This window comes from Ischnura elegans, chromosome 5 (genome assembly GCF_921293095.1).
Source record: "Ischnura elegans chromosome 5, ioIscEleg1.1, whole genome shotgun sequence".
Taxonomy (NCBI): domain Eukaryota; kingdom Metazoa; phylum Arthropoda; class Insecta; order Odonata; family Coenagrionidae; genus Ischnura; species Ischnura elegans.
This window is the reverse complement of record NC_060250.1, coordinates 122,574,932-122,588,035: the sequence shown is the minus strand read 5'-3', so window position 1 is coordinate 122,588,035 and position 13,104 is coordinate 122,574,932. Positions and strand designations below refer to the sequence as shown.

At 40.8% G+C, this 13,104-nt stretch overlaps 1 protein-coding gene across 1 annotated transcript; it reads right to left on the bottom strand.

Moving 5' to 3' along the window:
• Positions 1-8,192: 8,192 nt before the first annotated feature.
• LOC124159500 (ADP,ATP carrier protein 2-like) lies at positions 8,193-12,709 on the bottom strand. The gene is made up of 5 exons (XM_046535348.1): positions 12,602-12,709; positions 12,345-12,515; positions 11,343-11,604; positions 10,995-11,229; positions 8,193-9,405 (listed from the first exon to the last, which is right to left on the bottom strand). The coding sequence occupies exons 2-5, from the start codon at positions 12,505-12,507 to the stop codon at positions 9,160-9,162; spliced, it is 906 nt and encodes a 301-aa protein (XP_046391304.1). The 5' UTR covers positions 12,508-12,515; positions 12,602-12,709; the 3' UTR covers positions 8,193-9,159.
• Between the last annotated feature and the right edge of the window lie 395 nt (positions 12,710-13,104).

The window sequence follows — 13,104 nt, the reverse complement described above, 5'->3', positions numbered from 1 at the left end:
GACTATTTAACGAAAGACAATTATTTTCCAAGGTATTAGTCGTATCTGACCTAGATATATTGTAATCATAGGAAGAGACAGTAACTCATAATTGATATAATTATGGACACGGTAAACTAACTAATTTAAGAGGCAGCTCGGTCATAATTCATCGGGGAAGTATCAATCTTTTCAACCTTATCATCACGACCATCCTTAAGTTCTCAGAATACACAGAGTGTTAACATTTGCCTGCATGCCAAATATGACAAGACGATCGTCTCTCGGTGGTTCATATTTAAGATAATGTAAACTCCATATATCCAGCTAGAATATTTCAAGATAGCAGAGTAAATTTCAAACGAGAAATGCGTCAAGAAAAGATGTAAGCTCTCAGATGAGAATGCGTGTCCCAGAACTAATGCTCAGTTCACGAAACTTCGTCATCGCCATGAGTACGATACTCATCACATAATGCAGCCTTGCTATTGTCATGAATAAGTAAAGGATATTAAGTAACGCTAAATGGGGATATGTGGTGGCAATGCATTATATTGAATTTACAGAAAGAATTCTGCCCGTTCTTCGCTTTTTTTAAGAATCTGCGCAGATGTGCATCTGTACGAGTAGTAAAACTGGGAACTCGGTCGTGCGAACAGAAACGAAGCCTATGCTAATTGAATGTCCGACGCACATCTCATTCACACCTATCTGTGACTCGGCAAAATTACCCAGAGGAAAAGCTACTCAACAGATTTCGACAAATAATTAAATATCCTCCAACATTTAGCTAGAATGCCGGTACAACCAAAGGATTGTATATTGAAGAGCGTGGATAAAAAAGGAAAACGCAGTGTACAAGTCGGTTTGTTCTTTAACCGCCCGTAAATAATTACATTTTTAAAACATTATAATTAAATATTTGAAATAACACGTTATCGTTCAATTTAAACAATCCGTCGATGTTCAAACCGGGAATGCCAATCCGAAAAGACCAAAGAAAATATGACTATATATTTTAAAAGGCCCGTACTTTTAAGGATACGCGTAACTTGGTATTTTTCATGCCTCGTATAGTAAGACTCGGACACGAACAGAATTTATGACGTGCGCGGAGGATAAAAAAATTGTCATTCCACTCCGCGGTATTTTTTTACACATCTCCACAGAAAATAGCCTCTGCCCTCAGAAATATCGCTGAAGTTCGCTTTGGCTGCGTGTTGTGCGACTTCTATCATTAAATGCACCGGTGAGACGGGAATGTCCAAATATAATCAAGAACAGCTGTGCTTGAGGATAATGCGATATCAATTGAAACTGATTTTTATCATGGCCATAAATAATTTTAAAATACAGAGGTTGATTCAAGGTTTACTTGCGTTAAAAATAAATTCAGGTATTATTTCCCTGAGATCACAGTAAAAACTATTTTTTATTCTTTTAATAAAAAATTAAAAAGGTCATCATTTTGAAAATTTCCAGCTCAGTACAATAGACCCTGATAAACATTATCTTTTTCATTTCACCTTTGTATTTCTTAACATGCATTTTACATCTTAGAGAAAGAGACAAATGTTGATTTAGGTCTACGCTGAAAATTTCTAGATGATAGCATTAGTTTTACCCTTTTAGAACAGCAAGCCGATATATCGGCTCTTCCGTAGTACAATATTTAATTTGCTATAACTTATTATATTGATATATTTTATTTCACTAAACGTAAAAATATTTTGTCATTATTAACCAGTTTAACCTCAATAATAAAAAAACAGGTTATGGATATGCAATAAAATAGCTTTGTATCGTTTTTTTCCTAGTTGCTACATTTTATGAAAATACCCTCCGCATTTTCCGCCAGTACCCCAGGAATATGGATAGCACTAAGAGGGTTAAAAAAAGAAATAAGTACGTCATGAAAAAGACAAAAGAAGACAGACGGGCGAGAGAGAGTTCAGTGCGGATTTTTTATACATGGGGGTCTCCCCTACGTCTCTTTTCTGGGCACGCCAGCGACATGGCAATCAGGACGTGTGGTAGTAAGTCGAATATGCGTCGACAGGTTATGTCAGTTCATTGCCGCCCGTAAATTCCCGCAAGCGTTCAGTCCACTCCCCTCATTACTCGTTGATTTGTTCGCGCGCGTGATGGGAGACCAGCGTCACTGATGACCTCACAGCGTGACGCACGGCAGCGAGAGCTCTGGCAAAGATTGCGATGAGAGTCGCGCCGGCTACCGAGCTGAGGCTTCCCTTTTCTCTCTCCGCTTCGAGCTTGCAAACAAGGAAAGTGAGTCTAGGTTGTTACAATGCCAAACCCACCGTGGCTTTGCATATTGTACCTCCCTGAGGGATCGCATCCATGGAAACCACGCATATTTTATACGAGGAAGGGACACAAGTTATTTTCTTTATAAACAGAGTTAGGTGCAGAAACTGATAGAAGAAATATATGAAAACTTGGGGGCCAAAAGAAACGGAAGGGTCACTGTTCTCTGCTGACATCGATTATAAAATAAAATTGACAGCTTAATTTACTGTTGAACTCGTTTGATTTGTTGAACTAATTCCGGTACCCTGTTTAGATAAAATATCACGTGTACCCCTTAGCTTCTCACCTCATACACAATATAAATACGAGACCGATTGGATCGTACCCCGCAGTAAGCCGCCTCAATGGGCGTGTGGTGGGTGTAGTATAGTACTAGGACATCAGCCTATATCAAAACAGAACGAGACACGTTACTACAGAGTCTCCACTGGAATATATTAGTGTCTCTTAGGGCCCCCGCGCACTGACAACTTTTATAAAGCAACTGTTTCGTTGCTTTGAGGAAGTGCCAGTTCTAACGGCGCACGGGCGACTTTTAAGTTGCCGCAACTAAATAGTTTCGTCCGGATCTATTCCGAGGGTGAGTGAACTATACCCGGCAGGAGTAAATCACGTGGGTTTTTAGCAACTAAATATGTAGTTGCTTTGAAAAGTTGCCAATACACTATAATACACAATTATATAATACATTCCTTATTGATGGGGGAAACATCTTTCCTTACGTAAAAAACTATTTTATCGTTTCCATCAGACCTAGAAATAGCGGCATTCCAAAACGATTCTCACTGGAAGAAGAGACGGAACTGCTACCGAATGACATGTCAGATCAGCGGCTGATACACATGTTCCTCAATTCCGGCGGCCCCACAGGGGCACTGGTACCGGAACACACCTTTCCGGTATTACTGTTAGAGAAAAAATATACCCACACGAATGTTGGAAAACTTGATTTCACGCGCATAAAACTGGTACTATGAAAGAAAAAGTTAAATACAGGAAATACTATGGAGCCGAAGATTTTTTTTCAAGTAAACGATCCAACGAAGAAATACACTCATTTGTATGCAATTTCTGTCGCATTGAAATTGATTGCTTCGTTTGGATGCTAGAATACGGGTGTCTCACTTTTTTACAGACAGTGGCAGGGGCGCATCTAAAAATTAAGACTAGGGGGGGGGGAGGATTATGTGCAACTATCACTGGGAGTCTGGGGGGAATAGAATACCCGCCAAGGTAAGCGGGCGGTGCGGGGACGCTTCCCCAGACAATGTTTAAGATAAATTGTTAAAAATGGTTAGTTTGACGGCTTTCCAAGGGATATTTTATTAATACTTACACTATTCTATAAGTAATATTAATCCATTAATGTAAAAAGAATTAAAAATTCTCTGAGCTCTGGGGGGAGGGGCTGCTCCGCTGCGCCACTGGACAGTAGATCACAGTAGCACGCGCTAGGTGAATATGTATCTATTAATTTTCTAGCCCTCTATTTTAACTAGAAATAACTATATCAGACCTTAGAAATACGGAAATGAATGAGTTACAGATAATTCATATATATGCATATAACAGATAATACTGATAATTCATTTCCAATTCGCATAGTATTTAGGCGAAACCTGAGGGACATCGAAGTGTGGAATACACTCAAAAAAATAGAAGCTTACCATTGCGAAAAATTAATAACATATCCAAAGAAAATTTGATTCAGTAAATTTCAGAACAAATATTAAATTGAAAGGGTTCCATAATGTTAAATTAAGAAAAGTAGTGCTTTAAACTTATCCATAAGAAAATTAGAATGAAACCCTGATGCTTCCGTTAATCGATTGGCAAGAATTAATAGTGTCTACATGAGGGTCCGCACTACTATCTCGGCAGTATAATAAATATTGTCGAACATGTAAGACACTAAGGATGCGGCCTATACACCTCGTGATCAAAATTCCGTTCGATCTAAAATACTATCTCCTCTCTATGCAAAGTTACTGAGAACCACATCGATAAATTGATAGGCAAGAAATTCATTGAAAGTTTTATAAAAGAAGAAAGAGTAATAACAAAAAATAATAATTTGGACGCTTACGTCGACTTAGTAATATTTATTGAAACATTGTGAAAGTTAATGACACGTGGAGCCAAGTAGTGGTCTTTCTATAACCCCGAATGCCAAGCCTGAGTGGAAACTATATAGAAGCTTACAAAAGATCACGCGCATAGCATCCCATTCAAACGCAGCCAGCTTGTGCCAGAGTTAAACTTACACGCTGGGGATCATTGCCCAAAAACCGAATGGAGGAGGAACAGAATTACACATGCGGCACGGCTAACTACTGGTGGGATAATCGCGACTTACGTTGGACAGGTCAGGCAAAAAAAAAATGTTGCTTAAAGGGGGAAACCAGGACGTCCAATTCACAAAAATCTCTCGCTCTAGAAGTTTCCTTGAACGGTGAAATAAACCATCATCAGGGTTCCCACTCTAAATTATAAAATTCACGTTTTTTCCAGGTTTTCGCGGCTCAAATGTGCGGCGTAAAGTTCAATGAGAATGTTTTTCTGAAAAGCGACAGACGCCGTGGATGCAAACGCAACACTGAAAGTGCTATCACTAATGACGTCACCAATCGTTGGCAAAATTCAGGGCCGGCTAAATGCCATGAGTGGGAAAATAGAGGGAGCAGGGGAGTGAAGAAGTGTCTTATTTTTCGCCAGGGATAGTAAACACTGGTTACCCGTCTTCCAATCACGGGCTTAAGGTCAATGTATCGTCATGGCAAACAGAGCAATTACTGCGCTACGATACGTGTGCAAATAAATGCGAGTAAAGTGTCTGCGCTTGACTGACCTTGAAACAAGATCGACATATCGATTTTTCTTTTGATCTGTCAATCGTAGTTCTGCAATATAATTTAAGAGATTTTTAAGGTCCATTGACGAAATTCACGGCTGAGTGGGAGCCCTGATTATGTATGATCATATAAGCTGGAATAATATCGAACGTTCGCCTCCTTTAAATATATCTGGATGAGGAAGGAAGACAAACAGAGCTGAACATTCAAATCATTCAAGTAATTGCCACGACTGCAAGGAGTAGGTAAAATACATGCGAGCCAGTGACGTCATGTCTACATATGCAGTGTCAGGACGCACTTTCCTTACCTTTTTTTAGAAGTGAAATATTATTGTTTTTCATTACAAGTCATTATTTTTTGTTTTGGCAAAGAATGTGTACATAAGAAGTTTTGAGGCAACAAATAATTGATGAAAGGTATTCGACTATAATGTCTTTTGGTAGGTAACCTTTTAAGAACATTTAATTTTTAATAATTATAAAGGTAAAATTTTTTAAGAATTAGATTCTAAAGCCCAAAGGAATTTCAATTTTATAAACTCATTGCTGAAAAAAACAAAATATGCATACAAAAAAAGAAAAAATCTAGCGAAAGAAATTTTAAAATATTATCGAAGCTATCTTTAATCCCAACCCGACACCATGTTATCAAACATGAAAAATACGCACGCCAGGACACAGTAGATAAGAAAACAAAGCGAGCGCTGTTGAGAAACTGATTTCGTAATTAACCGTATCACATGGTGCACCGGCCGAGGTGTGTATCGGCAGCCACGTATTTAATTTACGATAAATGAATGATTAAGGTTTCAGCGTCTTTACGCTTGATGTCGAAAAGCCCGATATTGCTTACTTCCTCTCGAATCTATACAATGAGCTATCCCCTCGAAAAACCTCAACTCAATAGGCTACTATGTACGTCTTCAGCTATGCTATGCCGATTTCCTTACATATCTTATGGCAAGCGATACACACATGGCCTTGAGTGCCAACTCGCAGGGAGTCCCCTCCCCTCTAAAATTCTGCTCCAACGAAATTAAGCATAATTCCAATTTACCCTCACAATGAAGGTATCTCTCCATCAGGAGCACAAACTAGTCACGCCTCACGATAGCAAACACGCCAATCCGTGAAGATCAGTCAACGTTACCATCCCGAAGGACCTAAAACATGTGAATATGACCAGATTATTAATTATCCTTCAAATAGGAGACTAACATGCGGTCACACTTTCTCAAAGAAGGTTATTTCGGTTTTCAGGTCACACTGCACAAGATGAAGTGAGGTTAATGCCCAGAGTGTATCACGTGAAGCAAGACCGAGGCCACTCAATACGCGCCTGAACATTGCAGAATGCTTTACATTATTATTGCCATACACAATTCAAAATGATGGAAAAGAACTGATTCTACAAAAATAAACCAGGGCTACCGAGAGGGATACATCCCCACGCTACAGGCTTCAAGGGTCATGGTTAGGTAATGAGTACCTAAGGCCTCCATACGAATACCGCGCTTCGTTCTACCTCTCCGAGGCCCAGTCTCTAATCCTATGAGAGGCAATTTCCAGACACTTTTTATAGTGTAGGAGGCGAGAGGTATCGCCGCTGATGAGGCATAACAGCCCTTCATCATCCAAGACACGAAAATTGTTAGCTCCTGCTCAGAGGATAATTTGCGCTTAAAATTTCAAAAAATGTAATTTGCATTTCTAGGTAATAGGATTTGATTATCTAACAACCCAAACATAGATATTACCCTAGAAGTCTGGCGAAGAACGAGCACGCATTGGGCCGCCATTCAAATTTCACAAGCTATGGATAGCGATAGACGCGGCAGCAATTTGGGTCATCCAGCCTCGCGCCACGATAATGGCGTAACGTCGTCCCAATTGGTCTCTCCAAATAGATTCTTAAAAAAATCCAAAGAAAAGGAAGTGGGTGAAACAAAATGGCATCGAACAGCGTGCGAACTTGCGCCACAGGAGTATATATAGAGGCCGATAGAACCCACAATTAGGACTCGGTCATGACCAACATTGCCCTCTAGTTACCTCATATAATATCAATGACAAGGTAAACGACTCGATTTTAAGTTAAACGCTAACTTTTATCCGGGAAATCGACGAGCGGCCCTCGAGGACCTTCACCGATGGCGAAATTGGCATAATTAATATTAAGTTCTTCCGAAATTTGAGCAGATCCGGGTTCCATTTGCTTCTCTGTACAAATAAGTTCTGGCAGATTTCTGATTTGATCTGTTATTACGACTCATGAACATCCAGATAGATCATCATCTTGTGAACACACCAATTGGTTCTGTAGGTAAAACCTATCGAATGAGACAAGGCCGGCCTCGGTGTGAACACACCAATTGGTTCTGTAGGTAAAAACTATCGAATGAGACAATGCCGGCCTCGGTGGCGGTGGGGTAAAGTCCTCGCCTGCCAATCCGAAGGTCGTGGGTTCGAATCCCGCCTGGGTAGGTGATCCCTATCCAGGGCATGGATGTTTGTGTTGTACCTACTTAGTTAATATTGGAAACCCTCTTTGTAAAAGGCCGTCATGTGCTGTTTAAGGGGAAATTGATAATAAATAAATAAATAAAGGAAAATTTAAGTCTCATGGCAAGTCACCACGTAGCAGTATATAGAAACACTGGAGAAACGAGCTATGCCTTAAAGGTTGAAATACCTTATTCCCCAGGACTCGATCCCCTGCATTCAACATTTCAGATTTCTACTAATGCAGGGAGAGCTATCCATGGACCCGGAGGAAATAGAAGCTGGAATCTACAATATTCACGGATGTGAGGCATATCACCTATATGTTCCAAAAAACGAAATAATCACTTGAATACAAATAAATTCCACAAGTGAAACAAAATTGCATAACAAGAGCAATCTCCAACTCAAACCAACTGCTTACTACCCCAACTGGGACCTAGCAAGGAATGACCCGAAATTCTCCAATAGCTACTTATCAACTAACGCCAAGATGTGAAGACATGAGGGAAAGTAAAAAAGAACAACCTTGGGTCTTTCTATTTTTATTGTCATCGAAGACTTGACAGCAATATATATACATATACATATTATTTAACTCCTACCTTTTTACGACAACGCTCCCAAATGGAGATGGAATTTTTCTGTACTGAAGAGTTGTAAGGCGGGAGGTACGGAGGTAGGCAAACATCAGAGGTGGCAGTTTTCTTAATATCATGAGTCGATAGTCTGACACAACGGGGGATCCTCGCAGGACCTGCTGCGATGCTTAAGATGAAAACACAGGAGAGGAGAACCTTGGAGCCAGACTACCACAGAATTGGATTTCCATGGGTGAGCAGGAGAGGAGGCGACACTACCATGGTGACCGTTCTTCCTCCTACTCTTAAGGCTGACTCCTGTCACACCGCACAGACACTTGGCCGAATAAAAATGAGCATGCGAGCGAAGGCTTCTAACAATTAAAATCACTCCCAGGCAGGATGGACTAATACAATGGAACACTACCTACCTCCTCCCTTCCCCTCACTTTCCAAGATAGTATACACTGAAAACCACATTTCTCAAGATGACAAATGATAAACAATGAATGGAATGAGGATGTAACATAAGCGTATGGCCCTGCATCCTCACAAATGCCAAAATATTGAGGTGCATGGAAAGCCTCCGCTTGCTCCTACCAAATTAAAGTGGTAAAGAAGAACTACGCATGCCCCCCAACGTTTCCCCCCTCCCCCAAGTCTGCATTTGCTGCCACCCCACTAACATTTTTTCAAAACCCTCCGCACCATCCTGCGGGTCGCTGGCTTCCCTCTTACTCTCTTGCTCCCCCCTCCACCCATCTGCATCCACAATGCCCCACTCATTTTCAAAACGTGCTGCATCTCCCACCTAAGTTGGTGCTGTCTCAATGGCGGCAAAGAAGAGGCAGGTCGGTGTTCTGTGGTAATTGGAGGGTAGGGTGGGAAGGACGGAGGGCCAAAACGACGCCCCTTTTAGAAGATGAATGCCTTGATCTCGTCATACAGCACAAGCACCAATGCACCACCAGTGCCACGGAGCACATTGGAGAAAGCTCCCTTAAAGAAGGCGCCGCCACCCTCACTCTTGTAGATCTTGCCCCAGCAGTCCAAGGTGCTCTTGTACATAACTTCTCCCTTTGACCTTCCAGACTGCATCATCATTCTCCTCCTGACAGTGTCAAATGGATATGACACAATACCAGCAACAGTGGTCACAGTCTGAAAGAAATCACCTGTATCACAAAAGCTGAACCAAAATACTATCAAGACCCACTAACTACAGAAATTCACTATAGACAGTGGAATGAATCTTGTCATTCATGCTTTATCTCCTAAAAAATTGAACACCTTAAGACCTTTCAAAACTTCAGTGGATAGTTTAAGATTGCAAGGGCACCATGGAGGATGTAGAGGGTGGAGTGTCCACCATCCTAGGGTCATGTCTAATATTACCCAGGAATAAACCTATTGACTCTACCACACAAAAGCCCCCGTAATGTAATACAGGGAAAGGGGATGGCCCCTCTACTCCAAATGAGCAAATTTTATTTGTCTATTGTTAAATCCATAATAAAGGGGAGAAGAACCATCTTTTGCAAGCCACAGCACTGTTTTACTTCTATCGGAAAATAAAGCAAGATGCACCCCTCCTGACAGGGCAAAAATTTATGGAATCCACTTATAGATAACATTGATGCCATCAACTAATACAAGTTATGGAGAAGGTGTCATATCTCCAGAACAACTTCCCACAATTTCAATGGCCAAGTGCAATAACATAGGGAAAAACTATCAATTCTTTCACCTAAATACTATCCAAGCCTGGAAGAGTACAGAAGTTCATTATAGTTTTTACACAATTCTAAGAATTTACGATACATCACTTCCAATATTTCAACCAGAGGATCATTTTAAAAACAATTCATTATTATTTAAAAGATAATCAAGTCTATAAAATGTTTAAAATAGCCCTGAACACCCAGCAAGAAGTCCAGACCACTATATCTGATGAAGAAATTAAGATAAATGAACTTCACAATCATATAACAAACAATGTAGTCCGTCTCTGAGAACCTGAGCGAAAGAGCTCATGAAAAATCTCAAGTTAAAAAAATGATGCCCTAGGCCCACAACTGAAATGCTTCCCAAATATAAGTAGAAAGAAAGATTCACATATAAAGAGTTCTGCACAAAGCCAGGTCTGGACATGAGGAAATGGATGATTACAGAGAGGAAGTCTGAAGGATGTAACCTACCTTGGTACTATATTTAAATGAAGTTTAACAACATGAATGATGATAATTCATGAATGACTACCTTGAAAAAAAAAAACGCTATGTATACATTAAATAGGAGTTAAATGTCATGAAAAGCTGTGTCCTCTCACACATTGGTAACTTGAGCAAGAGCTCAAGAGTGCTCACTACCCCTGAATGCACCCACTGAGCAGATAAAAATAATTACAGGAGATAGGATTTTGAAATTACTCCAAGAATCAAGAGATCCTTCAACCTTTCATCGCGAGAACACTCCCACTTTAATGGTCCCCAAATTTTTATTTCCTCATATCTAGTCCATAATTTCAAACCCCCAAACAATCAAAACCAAAGCCCAATTTCAAACGAGAATGGACAATTCCATAATACCCAGCTCCCTCCCATCTGACCTACCTAATCATAACCAGTGACTCCTCGGACATCAAATTACTACGTTACTCTAAGTAAGGAGAAATGATTAATTTCACTATGGTCAATGATTAAATCTTAACCCTGAATAGCTGGCAATGTCAATGGACGAATTAGACTCACCTGTGCAATAGCCCATGAGACAAGGAATGGAGTTGTTTTGGGGTTAGGCAACATTCCCTTGGCGGTATCGAAGAAACCGAAATATGCTGCTCGGTAGATGATAATACCCTGCACAGACACTCCGAAACCACGGTATAATCCAGAAAGACCATCGGACTTGAAGATCTTGGTCAAGCAGTTTCCTAAGCCACTGAACTCACGTTCGCCTCCTGACTTGCCAATATCGGCGGCCAACCTGCAAATATCACCAAAATTAACGATCTCGGTACACCATTGGCATTTAAAGAAGCACATTCAGAGATTGAGCCTTATTCAGATTATAATCACAGCAAGACTTCCGCCTCATACCTTGTTCGGGCGAAGTCAAGAGGGTACACGAAGCAGAGGGATGTTGCACCAGCAGCACCACCAGAGGCGAGGTTACCCATGAAATAACGCCAGAACTGGGTGTTCTTATCGACACCACCAAGGAACACCTGCTTGTACTTATCCTTGAAGGCGAAGTTGAGGGCTTGGGTTGGGAAGTAACGGATCACGTTGGCCATGTTACCTCTCCAGAAGCTTAGAAATCCTTGTTCCCTTGGGATTCTGACAAAGCAATCGACCATTCCTATAAAAAATCGACAACATTAGTCTTGGAAATAATTTTGCTACAGCTAGACATCCACAATATATATGCTCAGAGACCATATCGCTTACGGTAAAACAGAACAGCACTCTAACAGCTCTATCAACTACAAGAAATAATTGACATATGGAACATTTCGATCCAAGAGAGTGAGTGGAGAGGGCGAAGTAACGCCATCAGCGCGAACTTATCACTGCTTAATTACGATCTTCGTAAGTCTCTCAAAATTCTGATTTAATAGAAAAACCATTACGGGAAAAATACAGCACCAATGCCATCTGAAATCAAGTCACTAATCTAATTTTACCTCCCGAGTGTGCCAGATAACCTAGAATCGAATCGCTTATTCTAGTTATTCCTGAATCGACACAGAACATGATACTAAGATTAGGATGATGATATTGAAATACATTACTGAACACGCAGGACTTCGGTCGATTACTATTCCCGATAACTTGGAACAAAGGAAAAACGACGGACTCGGAAACATCTGATAAACATTATACTCGCCAGTAGTCAAAACTGAACTGTTAAGACAGCTAAAACGATGCAAGAATAAACATTTCCAGATAAGCCAAAAACGTGGGAACTCCCTTACACCTTATCCAACATGGCTGCGCCGGTTAACACCATCGAATGCACAAATTGAACGAACAAACGTGGTCCCTTAATCAGCCGTCCATGGTCAGGATTAATTAGATTTCGGGCAAGTATTGACTTACCCTTATATTGCATTTCTTTGGAGATTTGCTTTGAGGCATGTTGCACTTGAAGTAAAAGCTTCACACGTTCAATTGGGGCAACAGCAGTTTTTGAAATGGCGGCAGCTACTCCACCGGCGACAAAATCCTTCATAAAGGCAATGGGATCCCCAAGCGACGTCATTTTTGGTTCTAGAATACGAAATGTACTGATTACTTGAATAATCCACCAAGTCTGAAAGGATAATTGATTTAAAAAACTGATTAACTTCTCACACCTGGAGTTCCTACGTCTGCTTCGGATGAAGAGGGTGCAGCGAAAGGAAGAGGACTTCGTAGGTCGGGTGGTGTTCCAAGCGCTGTCGGCGTGACGTGTTGGATATCGACGAATGCGGAGAGCCCTTCCCCTACCTACCCCTCCATTCCGCACTCAGTCCAGCCATGGCCCCATTCCTAAACCGTGCAACCCAACACACGTTTTCCCCATCCCCAGTGATTCTGACATTTTTCCCCTCCAGTGTCTCGTCGTTACGTCACTTCCCTTAAAATTCTGCTAAGATGAAAAATTTTCCTAGTTTTACATGTTGCCATACTTTTATGACATATTAGCCATAATTGATTAATTTCATCCTTAATTTTAGCCTCTGCTCATCTGTTAGACTGCTGTATTTACAGTTGCGATAATACCCGTGCTTCATGGCTTCATTCCGCTCCCCTGACCTAGATTTGCCCTCCATCCCTTGTTGCCAGAAAATGAATGCAGATCGATTACATGTAGATT